This window comes from Notolepis coatsorum, assembly GCF_963971535.1.
Source record: "Notolepis coatsorum genome assembly, chromosome: 3".
In the NCBI taxonomy this organism is placed as follows: domain Eukaryota; kingdom Metazoa; phylum Chordata; class Actinopteri; order Aulopiformes; family Paralepididae; genus Notolepis; species Notolepis coatsorum.
The window spans coordinates 168537408-168557048 of NC_140167.1; the positions used below are offsets into that span (position 1 = coordinate 168537408).

At 47.5% G+C, this 19641-nt stretch overlaps 1 protein-coding gene across 1 annotated transcript in view; it reads left to right on the plus strand.

Moving 5' to 3' along the window:
• The window catches only part of scn1laa (sodium channel, voltage-gated, type I-like, alpha), a gene marked incomplete at both ends in the record, with an annotated part of 146580 nt that overhangs the window by 124721 nt on the left and 2218 nt on the right, over positions 1–19641 (plus strand). The window contains 3 exons of the mRNA XM_084311428.1: positions 815–871; positions 5710–5851; positions 19405–19502. Coding sequence (XP_084167554.1) covers positions 815–871; positions 5710–5851; positions 19405–19502 — 297 coding nt within the window. The remainder of the gene's footprint in view (positions 1–814; positions 872–5709; positions 5852–19404; positions 19503–19641) is intronic.

Below are 19641 nucleotides of genomic sequence, written 5' to 3' on the forward strand. Positions count from 1 at the left end.
GGTCTCCTTTTAGAAGAACCTTCAGCTGGACAATCTCACAAGGTCTCCTTTTAGAAGAGCCTTCAGCTGGACGTTCTCACAAGGTCTCCTTTTAGAAGAGCCTTCAGGTGGACGTTCTCACAAGGTCTCCTTTTAGAAGAGCCTTCAGCTGGACGTTCTCACAAGGTCTCCTTTTAGCCAGAAGGTCCTTCAGGTGGAAGTTCTCACAAGGTCTCCTTTTAGAAGAGCCTTCAGGTGGACGTTTTCACAAGGTCTCCTTTTAGCCAGAAGGTCCTTCAGGTGGACGTTCTCACAAGGTCTCCTTTTAGAAGAGCCTTCAGGTGGACGTTCTCACAAGGTCTCCTTTCAGCCAGAAGGTCCTTCAGGTGGACCTTCTCACAAGGTCTCCTTTTAGAAGAACCTTCAGCTGGACGTTCTCACAAGGTCTCCTTTTAACCAGAAGGTCATTCAGGTGGATGTTCTCACACGCGAGATCTAATTCTGAGAATGGAACATTCTAATGATAACAATGGATACCTCATATTTTCACATTCAGAGTTAATTATACTGCGTATACTGTTTATTTATCTCGTATTTCTATTAAGAGTTAATTATATTGTTTACACTGTTTATTTTTTTCATATTTTTATATTCATATTTAATTATATTGCTTACAGTGTTTATTATTCTCATATTTTATATTGCCTATTTTTTTCTTTTCTTCTATTACCCTGTCCATACCTGTACCTCCCCTTGCCCCTCCCCCATGCTGCTATGATGCCTGAATTTCCCCAAGGGGATCAATCTTGTAATTTTCATCTTCGTATCGTTACAGGCTACCTTCAAGGGCTGGATGGAGATCATGTACGCTGCTGTGGACTCACGCGACAAGGTAAATTGTTTATTTAAAATTTAGATTTCATGTGCTTAGAATTTCCAAGTCTTTAATATATTGATGTGTGTGTGTGTGTGTGTGTGTGTGTGTGTGTGTGTGTGTGTGTGTGTGTGTGTGTGTGTGTGTGTGTGTGTGTGTGTGTGTGTGTGTGTGTGTGTGTGTGTGTGTGTGCGTGCGTGCTAAGAGATATAAAGATTGTTTGCTCAAATGTCTCCAGATGCCATTTGAAGCATCTACCACCAAGTTATCATCATATTTATATACTCTGCGAATGCAGCACAGCAGTGACACAATGGCTGGGTAATGCACTCCCCAAGGTGAAGCCAGGGCACAGGTTATGTACTCAGTCCCATTTGTGACCGCGCCCAGCGCTTTACGTCCTCATTTCGGCCATGGGCAATTCATTTGTATTTTTTTCATAATTATTATCACAGTTTGAATTTAAGAACATGTTTACTATAAAAGTAACTAACAGTATCTGAGACAGTTTTTCCTCCTTGTGTGGGGGTGGAGTTAAATTTACATGTGCATGAAGGTGAGTGCCTCTGAGTTTCGAGTGACGCCCATAAACAATGTGTGTGTGTGTGTGTCTGTGTGTTTCTCTGCAACATATCTCGGCAAGTAATGGCCGGATAGACAGGACATTTCCTGTGCATATTCATGATCCCAAGAAGAAGCCTATTGATTTTGGAGACCCCACGACCTTTCCTCCAGAGCCCCGATCCGGCCAAACTGTCCATATCTAAAGTAGTATATCTCCTGACCCTTTAGTCGTAAAGTGACACCATTTGCTGTGAATATTCACAGAGGGAGAGCCCTGTCAATTTCGCTGACCCTGTGAACTTTTTCCGATAGCCCCACCTTATGTATTTATAGCCTGGGTCTGTTGTGACTGACAATATCGGCAACTTGTTTCTGTCATCTACCCAGTAAAATGTTGCGTGTGAGAGTAATGGCAGGAGTAAGTGGAGGAGGTCGTTGAGCGGAGGTTCTTCCAATTAGAGTAGTGGATGCTGTATTGCAACACGGTCCCATCAGAAAACCTAGATAAAGTACTAGAGTCCACCACAGGAAAAAAGGTACATAATGTATGTTATGTTATAGCCATAAGTAGTATATTTACATTTTGTATCTGCGAAAGTCCTAAACAAACAGCGCCACCGGGAGTTGATCTAACAATGATTGTGGCCATTCCAGCAGGGGAACTCTGCTGAAAACGTTCAGCAAATATTTGTAATAGGTAATATCTGTACCTATTTGTAAATACATCAATATATTACTTCTAGCTATAACATAATGTACAATTTAGAATTTAATTGAAAACCTTTATTTATCCCCGAGGGGAGATTCAGGTGTCCATCACAGCATCAAGTTTCTTTAATAGTTGTCATACAGAAGTACAGAATACTTTTATACAAAATGCTTCTTACTGTTACGCTCCAGAGACTGTGCTAGACAAGATAAGTATGAAATAAAATAGTATAGCATGTAAAATAGAAGTAAAAATAGAGGTCACAGTGTTCAGTATAGACATATGTACAATGTTCGATGCAGAATAGAAGTAACTGAGTTACCATACAATATACAATATACTATGCAATGTACTAATATACAATACTATATAGTGCAGAGCAGAAATGGGATGAGGTACAATTTAGGTACAATTTACAGTAAGGTGTACGAGTTGTAGTGCAAATCCTTTACCAATAAATATAAAGTGTAAAGTGTGTTTCGGTGATCTAAAGTGTGGAGAGTGGGTGCTGCAGTGTGTTGTTTGTTTAAGTGAGTGTGTGCGTGTGGGTGTGTGTGCTGTGTGCATTTGATGGTTGTTGCATAGTGTTTATTGTTCGTTGAGCAGCCTGATGGCCTGGGGATAGAAGCTTCTTCTGAGTCTTTCTGTGCTTGCCTTAAGACTCCGGTATCGCTTGCCTGACCGCAGCAGTTCAAAGAGGCAGTTGTTCGGGTGGCTGGAGTCCTTGATGATTCTCTTAGCCTTACCCCTGCACCGCTTGTTGTAAATGTTCTGGAGGGTGGGAAGCCCCCCTCCAATTGTGCGTTCGGCTGAACGTGTCACTCTTTGTAGTCTGCTACGGTCTTGTGCAGTGCTATTCCCAAACCAGGAGGTGATGTTGCCAGTCAGGATGCTCTCTATTGTACATGAGTAGAAGTTCTTAAGGATCTTCTGACTGACTTGGAACTTCCTTAGGCGCCTGAGGAAGTAGAGGCGTTGTCGTGCCTTCTTCACAACACTGTCAATGTGTGTGGTCCATGTCAAGTCCTCGGATATGTGGGCTCCGAGGTACTTGAAACTGTTCACTCTCTCAACCGGTGCCCCGTCGATGCTGAGGGGGCTGTAGTCCTTGACCCCCGACCTCCTGAAGTCCACAATCATCTCTTTTGTTTTGCTGACGTTCAGGGAGAGGCAGTTCTCCTGACACCACTGTGACAGATTCTCTACCTCTTCCAGGTAGGCCCTCTCGTCGTTGGCAGAGATCAGGCCCACCACTACTGTGTCATCAGCAAATTTGATGATTGTGTTGTTGTTCCGCTGTGCCACGCAGTCATGTGTGTACAGGGAGTAGAGGAGGGGGCTCAGAACACAGCCCTGGGGGGCCCCTATGTTGAGCATGATGGATGAGGAGGTGCAGTTGCCTGCTCTTACCACCTTGGGTCTGCCCGTCAGGAAGTCCAAGATCCACTGGCAGAGGTCATAGTTCAAGCCCAGGTCCCTGAGCTTGGCTATGAGTTTGGAGGGGACTATGGTATTGAATGCTGAGCTGTAGTCGATGAACAGCATTCTCACATAGTTCCCCTGCCTCTTGTCCAGGTGTGATGCTGCTGTGTGCAGCACATGGGCTATGGCGTCCTCCGTGGACCTGTTAGGGCGGTATGCAAATTGCAGGGGGTCCAGGTTGATGGGGAGGGAGGAACAGATGTAGCCCTTATAGCTTCTCAAAGCACTTCATGGCTATGGAGGTGAGAGCTACAGGGCGGTAGTCATTGAGGCAAGCAGGCGTAGATTTTTTGGGTACAGGGATGATGGTGGACTTCTTCAGACAGGTGGGGATGACAGCCTGTTCTAAGGACAGGTTAAAGATGTCAGTGAATACCAGGGCCAGTTGGTCGGCACAGACTTTTAGGACGCGGCCGGGGATGCCGTCCGGTCCTGCTGCCTTCCTGATATTCACTTTTTTAAAGGTCCGCCTCACCTCATGCTCTGTTACCCTGAACACTGAGTCTCCATCAGCAGACCCCCCCCCCCCCCCCCCCCATTGCCGTGGCTTGTAGGCTGGTGTTGTTATTCACAGCCTCAAACCTCGCATAGAAGGTATTGAGATAATTTGCTAAGGAGATGTCACTGTTCAGTTTGAGGGAGGTGCCTTTGTAATCTGTCATTGTTCTGAGGCCCTGCCACATACCTCTAGAGTCAGCCTGTTCAAACTGAAGTTCAACTTTATCCCTGTAACGCCGTTTTGCCTCTATTACTGCTCTCCTGACGTTGTATCTTGCCGTCTTGTGTTCATCCATGTTGCCTGTCACAAGCCCGGTGGCCTGTTACTGTTCCGCAACTGTAAGTTACTTCCGGGGTAGGCCTGATTGGCCCCGACAGGCACGTGACAGGCGCGGCCACGCCCCGCGGCAGCCTCAGGACGCGCAACTTTCTCTGCCGCGCGGCAGCATTATGTAGCAGTAATACGCCCTTTTTCACTATCCAGAAATAGCTCAATTGGCAGCGCTGCATTGGTGTGGATCCTACCGTCCGTTGCTGGCAAGTTCGATTCCCTTCAATTCAATTCAATTTTTTTTTTTTTTTTTAACGTGCATTCGTTCGCCGTTAAGTTTAGGCATGTTAACTTTAAGCATTGTTTCGGAGTTGGTTAAGGTTAGGCATTGTTTCGGAGTTGGTTATGGTTAGAAAGGTTAAGTTTAGGCGCTGTTAAGGAGCTGGTTAAGGTTAGAGTTTGTCTTAGAGAATGGCAATATTCTTTCGGAGTTGGTTATGCCTTATGGTTAAGGTTAGGCATGGTTAAGGTTAAGGTTAAGGTTAGGCATAGTTTCGGAGTTGCTTAAGGTTAAAGGGTTAAGTTTAGGCGCTGTTAAGGAGCTGGTTAAGGTTAGAGTTTGTCTTAGAGAATGGCAATAGACAGCCTATTTCCGCGTTGCAGCGCGAGGCAATAGACAGCCTATTTCCGCGCGACAGCTCTCAGCAGCCTCGTTGCGCGTCCTGAGGCTGCCGCGGGGCGTGGCCGTGCCTGTCACGTGCCTGTCGGGGCCAATCAGGCCTACCCCGGAAGTAACTTAGAGTTGCGGAACAGTAACAGGCAGCCCGGTGTTGTAGGCTGAGGTGCGCACTTTCAGAGCCTCACGGACGGATTTATCTACCCAGGGCTTTTGATTTGGGTAGATTCTAATTGTGGTAGAGGGGATTGTTTCTTCTACCAGAGTACAGACAAAGTCAAGCACCGTTTCAGTGTATTCGTTAATATTGGCTGTGTTATCACGGAATACATTCCAGTCTGTGCATTCAAGTGCAGCCTGGAGCGTCTCCTCTGACGTCACAGTCCAACGCTTAACAACCATTTAAAACAATTAATACAATACATACAATTAATTAATACATGTTAAAAACAAAGACGGACATAATAAGTAGGGCTAAAAAAATGCTAAAATAGAGCTAATAAGTGCCAAAACGATTTAAAATAGTCTATTCAGGTTGTTATTACAGTATGTACCTTTTTTCCTTTGGTCGATAAGTACTTTATTTACATATTTTAAGCAAGATCTGGCTGTGTACTGATACTGGCAGTGTACTGATACTGTTCTCTTTCTTCCAGCTTGAACTGCAACCTGCATACGAGGTGAATATGTACATGTACCTGTACTTTGTGGTCTTCATCATATTCGGGTCCTTCTTCACACTCAACCTCTTCATTGGCGTCATCATAGACAACTTCAATCAGCAAAAGAAAAAGATAAGTATCTAATGCTAAAGAGGTAGAATCAGGCCGTTCCATAATTTCTAGCTCTTGTTTGAAGAAATCGTTTGAGGTCTTTGTCAATGTTCAACCATTGATTTTAGGCGTAATACAAATTAATTGACTGAATAAAATAAATGGTTAGAATTGTGCAAACACAACAATGTAAACATTGCAAATGTTATCCTAAGGAATTATAATATTTGCTCTCTAGGTCATGTATTTGAATTTGAGAGATGTTTGTACATTGAAAAAAGCTAAGAAGGGGATTAAAAGGAGATGTATTTCTATTGTTGGGGTTAACTTGTGGAACAATGCTGAGTGATATACATTTAAGAATGAGTCATTCGCTTTTGTTTAAAAATATATATATTTTTGAAGGTTACAAATGTGAATAATTCTTATTTTGTTATTTAATAATTTTTTTTATCCACTTTTTCTCCCATTTTTCTATTTTTCTCCCATCCCAATTTTTCATATCGTCCAATTCAACCCTCCCCTGTCTTCGAACGTTGTTTCTTGCCTCCCACAAGCCGGCTGCAATGTGGACTAAGTCATACATAGCACGAGTCCCCTCCGATACTCGAGGTAACAGCCGTCGCATCTTTTCACCTGCGCGGCTCGATCTTTCAGCGTCGGGGGTCTGGGCTTTGGAGGGGCCCCGCCCCCGTCGCTTCTTGATTCTACTGCGCAGGCGCACCAACCGACCTGTAGGAGTCGCTGTCCACAACGCCCGATCCCCACCCTTCAGTTTCCCTCCCCGTAATACGGCCAATGTGTATTACTGTGGACGACCAGCTAAACTGAAAGCAATGTGGAGAGCGGGGCTCGTACAGGAGGCATCCTGTTCGGGCCCTGTCTCCAGCATTCATTGCGAGCGCCTTGCCCACTGCGCCACGTAGCCGCCCTTTTTGTTATTTAATTATTATACTTGTTTCTGTTTTGGAGTCTTAAATATAGGATAGGCATGTATAAGCATTATGCTTATTATGCTACCTTTTCAGTCACTGCCAAAATCAAAGACTGTTGAATGATTGTGCATATTGTATTGTGTTTGTGTGTGATGACTGAATAAATCGACTACTACTACTGCTACTACTGCTACTGCTTTGATTGATTGATTGAAAACTTTATTAACAGATTGCAGAATGGGTACAGTACAGTACAGCTCAATACATACAATTGTTAAGGGGATGCAGGCCAGAGAAAGACTTTCGTCTACATCTATACATTTATGAGATACCAGATTTGCAAATACAGTACTGTTTGTGATACGAAAAGAGTCCAGAAAAAAGAGTATATACATTTGACGTAGAAACTGTACATTGGAGGAGGTTGGGTGGGTGGGGGGGAGGTTGGGTAGGAGGGGTGGGGGGGGGACACTGTACAACTGTACAAGCAAAACTGTACATTGGAATATTGACAAGACCATACTTGGTAATTTACTGTACATTGGAGGGGGTTGTGTTAAGACATTTGCAGGGGCCAGTTTAGAATTGCAGTCTCCCGTAGGTGTTTTTTGAGAGTGCTTTTGAAAGTGGGTAGTGATTCACATTCCTTTACAGCTTTGGGTAGGGCGTTCCACATTGATGTGGCATAATTGCGAAACGTGTTTAGTCCCTTGTTTGAGCCGAATCTGGGTTTAACATGATTTGTGGAGCTCCCTCTGGTGTTGTGATCGTGGTATTCACTGACCTTTGGGAAGTATTTTGACATGTACATGGGTACCTTGGTCGTGTAGTGTATCTTGTAGACCAGGCCCATTGCAAGTTGCTGTACTCTGTCGTCTACTCTAAGCCATCCTAGGTTGTCAAAGTGGGCAGGGGTGAGGTGGGTTCTAGGAGTAAGGTCAAGCAGTAGTCTGACCAGTTTGTTTTGAGATGTTTGTAATTTTGTTTTTAGCGCCTTTGAGGTGCTTTGGTACCATGAGGTGCAAGCATAGTCGTAGTACCCTTGAATGAGTGCTCCTGCCAGAGTCTTCAGGGTATTCTTGTTTACCAGTGAGGAGATCCGGTACAAGAATCGAGTTCGTTGGTGGACTTTTTTTTATTACATTGGATGCCATTTTGTCACAGGAAAGATTTGCCTCTAGGATGGAACCCAGGTAGGTAATATCTTCTTTCCTTGTGACAATATTGTCACCCACTGTAACTGAGAAGCCGTCGGTCTTGCTGAGTTTGTTATTTGAACCGAAGAGAATGGACTCTGTTTTGCCCATGTGTAATGATAGTTTGTTATCAGCGAGCCATATGCAGATTTTGCCTAGTTCTGAGCTGAGGGTTTTTTCAACCTGTAACTTGTTCTTGTCAGAGACCAGCAGGGCTGAGTCGTCCGCAAACAGGAACAAGTTGCAGTCACAAGCTGACGACATGTAATTTGCATAAATTAGGAACAGTACTACTACTACTACTACTACTACTACTACTACTACTACTACTACTACTACTACTACTGCTACTGCTGCTACTGCTGCTACTGCTACTACTGCTACTACTGCTACTACTACTACTACTGCTACTACTACTACTACTACTACTACTACTACTACTACTACTACTACTACTACTACTACTACTACTACTGCTACTACTACTGCTACTACTACTACTACTACTACTGCTACTACTACTACTGCTACTGCTACTACTACTACTACTACTACTACTACTACTACTACTACTACTACTACTACTACTACTACTACTACTACTACTACTACTACTCCAATGTAAATGACCAAGTATTGTTTTGTCAATATTCCAATGTACAGTTTTGCTTGTACAGTTGTAGTGTCCCCCACCCACCCCTCCTACCCAACCCCCCCCCCCCCCCCAACCCCCCCCCCACCCAACCATCTCCAATGTACAGCCCCCCCCCCCCCCCCCCCCAACCCCACCCCACCTACCCAACCTCCTCCAATGTACAGTTTCTACGTCAAATGTATATACTCTCTCTTCTGGACTCTTTTTGTATCACAAACAGTACTGTATTTGCAAATCATTTGCAAGTCATAAATGTATAGATGTAGCAGTACTGTCTATCTGTATGTTGTGTATGTCATATATGTTATGATGAATTGAAAATGGGGGACCCTGATGTAAACAAGATGAAAGTCTTTCTCTGGTCTGCATCCCCTTAACAATTGTATGTATTGAGCTGTACTGTACTGTACCCATTCTGCAATCTGTTAATAAAGTTTTCAATCAATCTAATAAAAAAACTCACAAAATTGCTATTTGATAGTCATATGATTTAGTTTTTCCTTAATATTGAATATGAGAAAATCAAACAAGTGAGCTAGCTGGCTGCTGTCATTGCTAACAGCTAGCGTTAGATACAGTATATGGGAGTCAGACAAGGCACAACGTTATTTCCGGGAACAAAAGCATTAATTCTGAAAGTGACATCACTGATGTTTGAAATGTGTGAGCTTAGTGAAACAATGACATCTCCGGTCTCTCTTTTTTCATCTTTCTTTTCCTGTTCTTGAATGTACTGTAGCAACAGAGCCTCTCCCAGCTGTCATGCTACCTGGCTAGCTAGAGTCCTGTACCCAGCATCCCGTTCATGGGTGTAAAAGTTACTAGGGCCCGCTCTCAATACTCTACAGTGTAAATCAGCGATCGACTGGTTGGGCACCACTGCTCTACACAGTGTAGGTGCTGGTAAAACAAGGGGAAATATATATATGTTTAAGTCAAAACGATATTTGCATGAACTATTACAACAATTCTCAAAACTTACTGTTACAAAGGATCAGATTAAACCGAATATATATATTTATTGATTGATATATATTGCATAGTATTTGTATATCGTTTGATATCCCTTGTATATTCCTTGTACATATACACAGAATGTCCCTTTAGCCTAGTACAGACCATAATATTTCATTCTCCTATTGGACAGCGGTCCACAGGCGCCGGGGCCATGCCTCCAGAGTCAGGTTCAAGGCCACCGACAAGACATGTCTGTACATGCCCGGCCTTGCCCAGGAATACGAGACAGAAATGAGGTTGGCACTAGATTGTTCACCGTGCATATAAATATGGCGCAGGTGAATACAGAAGTAGAGTTACCCAATAAGTTGAAGCCTCACCCACGATACAACGTGCGGTGAAGTATGGCCTGTTTGGCCCCAAATAGAGCATTGAGACCGCGTGCGAATTAATAACTGAATTGTCAGAGTTTGGCGCTATACCGTCGAGTGCGACATATTTCTATTAAGTCAGTAATAGTCTATTTGTGTATAGTGTATCGTGCGGCTAAAGTTCTACAGTGACCAGCATCACCAACGCTTCCTCGTACCAGCTAGAGTGCTTATCCAGGCTGGGCTGCTTTCATGGCGCTTTCACCCGAGGAGACCTAGACGAGAACCGTGTGGACATGTACACTGGATTAATCTACCCGACGACTACATAGCCCTTTGCGGCTGGATTATATTTGTTTTGGTCCTGTGATTTATGGAGCGGAGAATCGCCGACGCCTACACGTGTGGGATTTACCCTGTGAGGAGCCAAGTCGAGTCGGCGCCTCAGAGAGCCTGAGGCCGGCTAGCTTTCTTCACTGTGGAGCTACAGTCTACGGAGAACAGCTGTATTCGTCTGTGGATCAAGAGACTATTGCACCGTCTCCTGTACTTGGAGTCTCCTTAGTCATCGTTGACCAGACTCTCTACTACCGACAGATCCTCTACCCCTGCTGGCTTACAACCGGGGGGACCCTTCCAGTATCTCCCGCTATATATTACTAGTGTACCATAGATATAATTCCCTAAGATTCAGGTTGTATAATTACCTCCTGCGTAACCAGAGAATGGACATTCATTATTGATTTGCCTACGCACATTCCTTTGCCTTATAAGCGCATCCAAAGTATAATAGAGAAGTATATTATGTACCTTTTGCTGCAATAAATACTTGATTACACCTTTGTGTGGAACCGATTCATTGTGGGAAGTGTTCATCATATTTATATATCATGTACTGTATGGCCAGTAATTAAAGTACATAAAGCGGTAGTGGTTTAATGATACCATACTTATCAATACAGTCAGGGAATTGTACCCCTCAGTTACAATTGGTCCTTCGAGCCGGAGGGTAACTAGTGTAATATTAATATAGTGGTATTAATATTGACATGGCCAATGATGAACACTCCACAAAACGGTTCTCCTAAAGTAGATCGCCCGCAGCGTAGACGGCAGACACCTCAGTACTTAGAGGATTACGTTGCCAATATACTACCTAGCTTTCTACAGACGGTAAACGCGGAAAAAGTAGATAGTAAAATTATGTCCGACCCTATCGACCAGGCTACCCCGCCAATAGAGGCCCTAGTGGGTTCTAACGTAACTGACCAAGCTCACGGTAGGGACCAGGAGGGACCCGACATGACTTTACCCCCCGCCAAGACCGAAGAAGTAGTCCCCGGAGAGCTCCAGGATAAAGACAGCCCTCCAGGGATGGAACTCTACCCGCTACAAGAAGAGGAGAGCACCCCGGAGATGGATCTCCAGGACTCGCCACAGGAGAACAGATCTCCAACGAGTACTGCCAGGAGTGGATCACCTCAACCAGCGTCTTCCCCCAGCGAGGCGGACAAGATGCTGGCACAGGCATTCCTCGCCAGCCTAGCAGCCTCAACAGAGCGCGATCGACTCCAAGCACAGACACTTAGTGAGCGCGAACATTCTTCCATGGAAAGAGAACGCCTTCAGGCGCAGCAATGGAGCGACGAAGATCGTATACGTCTAGAGATTAGACGCCTTCAGACGGAAGAGAATATGGTAAGGGACCGGGCCGAAGCCCAGCGCGCCGCCGCCGAAGCCCAGCGCGCCGCTGCCGGTGCCCAAAGAGAAGCAGAGCGCGACCTCGCTCTCACCAAGCGCGAAGCCGAGCGCGACCGATTACAAGCGCAGATAATGGAGCAGCTGATCACCAGGGCAACACCCCCTCCTTCCGCACGGGGTTCCAGGGCCTCGTCAAGACAAGGGTCAAGGGCACCCTCCCCTACCCGATCAAGCGACCCTGAGCCCGACCACCAGAGAGAGCCTATACCCCCCTCCGAACCCCTTCCCCGACCGGTCCAAGTGAGACCCAGCTACAAGGAAGAAACGGTCTACACCGCGGAGAGGCTAAATAGACGACTACAGGATCTAGAGGACCTGCCAGAGGAAGAAGAAGAGGGAGAGGAGGAGAGTCAAGCCCGACAGCAGCACAGTACTCCACAGGACCAGGAGGTCCAGTACAGCCCAGGCTCTACCCCCGCGGCTCTGCGCTACAGACCCCCGACTCAATTCATGGGTGAGCTTGACGCACGACCAGCCCCGAGGAACAGCACCTGGATACGCGGGCCATGGTACCCAGCAGGTACCAGCCCACCAAGAGGCGTAAGAGGAGACTCGCCTAGGAGGCCTCTCTTCCAACGCTCACCGATGTGCCAGCCATCCATGGCATCATACATTGGCACACCGACGTTTCCGGACTTCACCCACGAGAACAGAGCACAGTACACGGAGCTACGAATGTGCTTAGAGACAATGATGTCCGATGTAGCTGATGAACCATACAAGTATGCTATCCTACTGAAGCACCTCAAGGTGCCCCAAGCGCACAATATAGCGCTAGCCTATGCCACCTCTACTACCCCATACACAGCGGCTCTAGCAGCACTCGACCAAAGATATGGACGCATATGGGACTACGTAATACAAGAGATAAGGCATATTGACCGCCTACCCCCAGCCACCGACAATCGCTCACTAGATGACCTGTCTATCAAGGTACAATCCCTGGTAGGGATGCTGGGGGCGCAAAGAGAAAAGGGTATGCACGAACTGTACGCAAACTCTAATGTCGAGAGGATTTTAGAGAAGCTTCCGCCCGCCCGACAAGAGCGCTTCAGGCGGCAAAGAGACCACCGCGATCCTAACGGTCCCAAGCCATCCCTCCTAGACCTAGCCGACTTCCTGGCGAGAGAAGTCAACAGCCTACGGTTGGATACGTTCATGCGGAGCACCCCAAGCTCCAGAGAGGGACCTAGGAGAGCAAATGATGGCCGAAGATTGGTGACCGTCATGCACCAATCAGAATCAGTACCGAGCAGCAAGAACCACAGTACCCCCTCGATGAAAGAGAAGTGGAAGATGGTGTGCCCGTACTGCGAAAAGGAACACTGGTTGTCACAATGTGACACGTTCAAGAAGATGACCGCCGACGAGGTGAGTCAATGGATAAAGTCCAACCGACGCTGTTACCGATGTGCGCGCAGTCACATGGCAGCCGATTGCCGCTTAAAGAAGAGGTGTAGTCGGTGTGACGGAGCCCACCTAGATGTCCTACACGACAGTAACAGAAGAAAGCCTGCACCCTCAAGCAGCACACAGGCAAGTGTTATGTACATTGACCCCGCCAGCAGCGGGGGCGCCCGGGTGCTCTTAAAGGTGGTCCGCGTAACACTGAGTTACCAAGATAAGGTCATGGACACTTACGCCGTCCTTGACGACGGGTCAGAGAAGACCCTTCTCCTCGCGTCCGCTGCTGCCCAGCTGGGGCTGCGGGGGAGCGAAAACCAGATGACGATTCGGACAATAAGAAGAGATCTAAAGACGATAAAGGGCGAGAATGTCTCCTTCACTATCGCAGCAAGCGGGCAGCCAGAGAGACGGTATAGGATTACTAACGCTTTCACCAGCCAAGAAATAGGCCTGTCGCAGTACACCTACCCCATCGCCAAGCTGATGGATAAATATGTGCACCTGCGTCAACTACCTATACCGCTCCTAGACGGTGCCACCCCGACCCTGCTGATAGGCTCCGACCATGCAGACCTCATCGTCCCGATTGACCGGGTCCACACAGGGCCCAGAGGCTGCCCTGCAGCAGTCGAGACCCGCCTAGGATGGACATTACAAGGCCCCCTCGCTAAGTCTCTTAACCGAACAGCAGCCACTAACTGCCTCCACTCCAGAGTGACAGAAGAAGACACCACCCTCCTACAGCATGTCGAGAGGCTATGGACACTAGAGACAATGCCCTTTAAGAACGAAAAGAAAGACATTCGTTCCAAGGAAGACATTTACGCTATAGCCCTCCTCGAGCAGGGGACAAAGAGAGTCAAAGTCAACGGAGTGATGAGATACGCAACTCCACTCCTGAGGCGAGAGGGTATGCCTACCTTCCACGCCCCAAAAGAAGCGACGGAGCGGTATCTATTGAACACAGAGCGGCGCCTAGCCAGAGACCCCGCTCAAGAGACGGTGTACCGTGCTGAGATTAACAAGCTAATCACAGCGGGACACATAAAGAAAATTTACATTAAAGAGGCCGATCAGACGACCGAATCATGGTACGTGCCGCACCACAAAGTCCACCACAACGGCAAGGATCGTATTGTGTTCAACTGCAGCTACCAGATCGGATCACAAAATCTGAATAAAGAGCTCTTGCCCGGCCCAACACTCGGCCCCTCTCTACTAGGCGTGTTACTACGTTTCCGCCAAGACAAGGTGGCCATCAGCGGCGACATCAAAGGGATGTTCCTGCAGGTGAGACTAGTGGAGGAGGACAAGCCCCTGCTGCGGTTCCTATGGAGAGAGAGGATCGGGGATGAGCAACCAGCCATCTATCAATGGGAAGTCCTCCCTTTCGGAACCACATGCAGCCCATGCTGTGCTACGTTTGCACTGCAAAAACACGTCGCAGAGGACCCAGCAGCTGATGAAGAGGTCCGACAAAGTGTAGGAAATAGTTTCTACGTGGACAACTGTCTGCAAAGCGTCTCGACGCCAGAAGAAGCCGAGGCCCTTCTACTCAAGCTCCGCGCCTCCCTGATCAAAGGCGGCTTTGATCTCAGGCAGTGGGCCAGCAGCGACCCGCAAGTATTGCGCAGCCTCTCCCCCGAGGACAAGGCAGCAAGCAGCGAGACCTGGATGGCGACCATCCCAGGAGAAGCCCAAGAAATGACATTAGGACTAGTCTGGCGCTTCAAAACAGACTCGCTCCATTATAAACACACACCCCTGACCAAGGAGCAGAGAAGGTCGACTGCACTACCGACCACCAGACGGAGTGTATACAGAACACTCGCCAGACAATATGACCCGTTGGGATGTATTCTACCTTACACCACCAGGGCAAAGATGATTGTAAGAGCGTTATGGGACAAGGACCAGGGCTGGGACGACCCCATACCCGAACACCTTGCATCCACATGGAGAGAGTGGGAGACGGAACTCAGCTCACTCCCAGGTGTCAACATACGCCGCAGCTACTTCCCACCCACAGTGAGGCCGGAGACGTGCCAGATGGACCTGCACGTCTTCAGCGATGCCTCCGAAGTAGCCTACGGTTCGGTGGCCTACTTGCGTGCCCGAGAGGAGGGAGGAGAAATACATACTGCTTTCATCCTGGCTCGCTCAAGAATAGCCCTACGAAAGCAACAATCTATCCCGCGTCTAGAGCTCTGCGCAGCCCTAGCAGGAGCGCAACTCGCCACGTTAATCCAACGTGAACTCACCATTCCGGTGCAAAGAACAATCTTGTGGTCAGACTCCACGACAGTACTCACATGGATCCGGTCTGATTCGTGCAGATACAAGGTCTTCGTGGGAGTCAGAGTCACAGAGATTCAAGATTTAACAGAAGTAGCAAGCTGGAGGTATGTGGACACAAAACACAACCCAGCTGACGTCATCACCCGGGGAATGTCCCTGGATGACCTCACCCGTCACAACCTATACAGTGACGGGCCAGAGTTCCTCAAGCTCCCGGAAGAAGAGTGGCCTACACCCACCCCACGGGAAGCGAGTAAAGAGGAGGCCGAAAACAAGAAATCTATGTTCTGTGGATTGAACACACTCGTCTCCACAGACCCCGACATAGACGATTGCCTCACCCTAGAGAGTGCGCAGCTAAAGACATTCCTGTGGCACCACCCAGAGGTTCAGCTCACTACTGACATTACAGCAGCTGACTACGAAGAAGCAGAACTTCTTCTACTACAACGAGCCCAGAGAGACTCGTTCCCCGATGAGCTAGACTGTCTACAGGGAGCAAAGCCCGTCCCATCAGACAGCAGACTGCTCCACCTAGCCCCCGAGAGCGACGCCCATGGTCTCATCAGAGTGGGTGGTCGTCTGTGGAGAGCTCCAGACTTACCGGATGACGTCAAGTACCCGATAGTCTTAAACAGCCGACACAAGGTCACAGAGCTGATCATAAAGAAATACGACGAGGATGTGCATCACGCCGGGGCAGAGAGAGTCTTCGCGGAGATCAGACGTCGTTATTGGATACTGCAAGGGAGAGAAGCAGTGCGGCACTTCCAGCGAACCTGTCTAGACTGTCGTAAGTGGCGAGCGCAGCCCAGTATACCCCGGATGGCTGACCTACCTCCCTGTCGCCTCCGACTCGGCGACAAGCCTTTTCACTCCACCGGTATGGACTGTTTCGGCCCGCTGTATATAAAGAAAGGAAGAGGAACCGAGAAGCGGTGGGGTATTGTATTCAAATGCATGACCACCCGAGCGATGCATATAGAACTCCTTCCAACCATGAGCACAGACTCATTCCTTATGGCCTTCCGAAGATTCACATCGCGGAAAGGCAAACCGTCTATATTATTGTCTGATCACGGGACAAACTTCAAAGGCGGAGAAAGAGAGCTGAGAGAGAGCTTCCAAGCTATGGGCCCAGAACTTAAGACCCACCTCGCTCCATCCCAGATTGACTTCCAGTTTAATCCCCCGAACGCACCTCACTTCGGTGGAACTTGGGAACGAGAAGTACGTTCAATAAAGACAGCCCTGTACGCCGTGCTTGGGGCCCAGACCGTGGCGGAAGAAGTCCTAATGACAGTCCTCATGGAGATCGAGGGAGTATTGAACTCAAAGCCCCTCGGTTACGTCTCAAGTGATGTAGCAGATGTCGACCCAGTCACCCCCAACACACTCTTGATGGGGTCGGCTGGACCCCGCGCTACCACAGACAATGTACAGGCCTGAAGAAGCGAACGGCCGAAGAATGTGGAGGTACAGTCAAGTATTGGCTGACAAGTTTTGGAACAGCTTCCTACTCCACTATCTACCGTCTCTACAGACCCGCCAGAAATGGGTGAAAGAGAGAGACAATTTGACAGAAGGAACAGTCGTCATGATTATCGACCAGTCACTACCCCGAGCTATGTGGCCGGCTGGCCGCGTAAGCAAAGTGATCACCGGTGCCGACGGAAAGGTCCGAGCAGCCGAAGTGCTCGTCCAAGGACGGATCTACACCCGACCCGTGGCGAGGCTAATAGAACTGCCAAGGCTCCCCGATACTATCGATGACGACCATGACCCATGACTTTGTGAACTGCCCGACCCCTCACAACAGACATTGAGTAGTGGACAGTACGGTTAATCTGTCTCTGCTTAGCTAATTAGGTGGGACTAATTAGGAGGCGGCTGTTACAAAGGATCAGATTAAACCGAATATATATATTTATTGATTGATATATATTGCATAGTGGGGCGGCGTGGCTCAGGGGTAGAGCGGGTCGTCCAATGATCGAAGAGTTGGTGGTTCGAATCCCGCTCAAGCCCATGTCCATCCCACTGCCGTTGTGTCCTTGGGCAAGACACTTAACCTACTTGCCTCGTATGAATGTGTATGCATGTGAATGAATGTTGGTGGTGGTCGGAGGGGCCGTAGGCGTTGATTATTCGCCACGCTTCCGTGAGTCTGCCTCAGGGCAGCTCTGGCTGCAATTGTAGCTTACCACCACCGGTATGACTGTGTATGAACGAATAATGGACTCTGTGAAGCGCTCTGGGTGTCATGAAGAGCGCTATATAAATCCAAGTCATTATTATTATTATTATAGTATTTGTATATCGTTTGATATCCCTTGTATATTCCTTGTACATATACACGGAATGTCCCTTTAGCCTAGTACAGACCATAATATTTCATTCTCCTATTGGACAGCGGTCCACAGGCGCCGGGGCCATGCCTCCAGAGTCAGGTTCAAGGCCACCGACAAGACATGTCTGTACATGCCCGGCCTTGCCCAGGAATACGAGACAGAAATGAGGTTGGCACTAGATTGTTCACCGTGCATATAAATATGGCGCAGGTGAATACAGAAGTAGAGTTACCCAATAAGTTGAAGCCTCACCCACGATACAACGTGCGGTGAAGTATGGCCTGTTTGGCCCCAAATAGAGCATTGAGACCGCGTGCGAATTAATAACTGAATTGTCAGAGTTTGGCGCTATACCGTCGAGTGCGACATATTTCTATTAAGTCAGTAATAGTCTATTTGTGTATAGTGTATCGTGCGGCTAAAGTTCTACAGTGACCAGCATCACCAACGCTTCCTCGTACCAGCTAGAGTGCTTATCCAGGCTGGGCTGCTTTCATGGCGCTTTCACCCGAGGAGACCTAGACGAGAACCGTGTGGACATGTACACTGGATTAATCTACCCGACGACTACATAGCCCTTTGCGGCTGGATTATATTTGTTTTGGTCCTGTGATTTATGGAGCGGAGAATCGCCGACGCCTACACGTGTGGGATTTACCCTGTGAGGAGCCAAGTCGAGTCGGCGCCTCAGAGAGCCTGAGGCCGGCTAGCTTTCTTCACTGTGGAGCTACAGTCTACGGAGAACAGCTGTATTCGTCTGTGGATCAAGAGACTATTGCACCGTCTCCTGTACTTGGAGTCTCCTTAGTCATCGTTGACCAGACTCTCTACTACCGACAGATCCTCTACCCCTGCTGGCTTACAACCGGGGGGACCCTTCCAGTATCTCCCGCTATATATTACTAGTGTACCATAGATATAATTCCCTAAGATTCAGGTTGTATAATTACCTCCTGCGTAACCAGAGAATGGACATTCATTATTGATTTGCCTACGCACATTCCTTTGCCTTATAAGCGCATCCAAAGTATAATAGAGAAGTATATTATGTACCTTTTGCTGCAATAAATACTTGATTACACCTTTGTGTGGAACCGATTCATTGTGGGAAGTGTTCATCATATTTATATATCATGTACTGTATGGCCAGTAATTAAAGTACATAAAGCGGTAGTGGTTTAATGATACCATACTTATCAATTCAGTCAGGGAATTGTACCCCTCAGTTACACTTACCATTTTCTCCAGAGTCAGACAAGGAGCTAGATACCAATTGCCTGTCTATGCATTCAGTAGAAGGCTATCTGGCTGCAAACTAGCCTAGCTTAGCACAAATGAATAGAAGCGGATATGGACCACTAGCTTAACTTAAAACTCCGGGAGAGATATTTTTGGCCAACAGCTATATGCTAGCTGGTCCATATCCGCTTCCATTCATTTGTGCTAAGCTAGGCTAGCTTTCTACTGAACACACAGAGAGGAAATTGGTATCTATCTCCCCAGTCTGACTCTGGAGAAGACGGTAAGCGCATTTCACATGAGGTTGCCTTGTTCCTTTAAGGATTAACTGCACTGAAGTCATCTACAGTTTATACCTTAGCCTCTGCAGTGATTTAATATGCCTTTCATCCCCTCTTTACTTCGGAGGTCAAGACATCTTCATGACCGAGGAACAGAAGAAGTATTATAATGCCATGAAAAAGCTGGGATCCAAGAAGCCACAGAAGCCTATTCCCCGACCAGCAGTACGTAGCAAACTATCTTTCAACATAACGGTTTCCTTCCTCCCTCTTGTGAAATCGAACCTTCACCTCCGAGTGTCTAAGACATGTCTTCTCCCTCCTCTATTGCGTTGCAGAACAATATTCACGGGTGTGTCTTCGA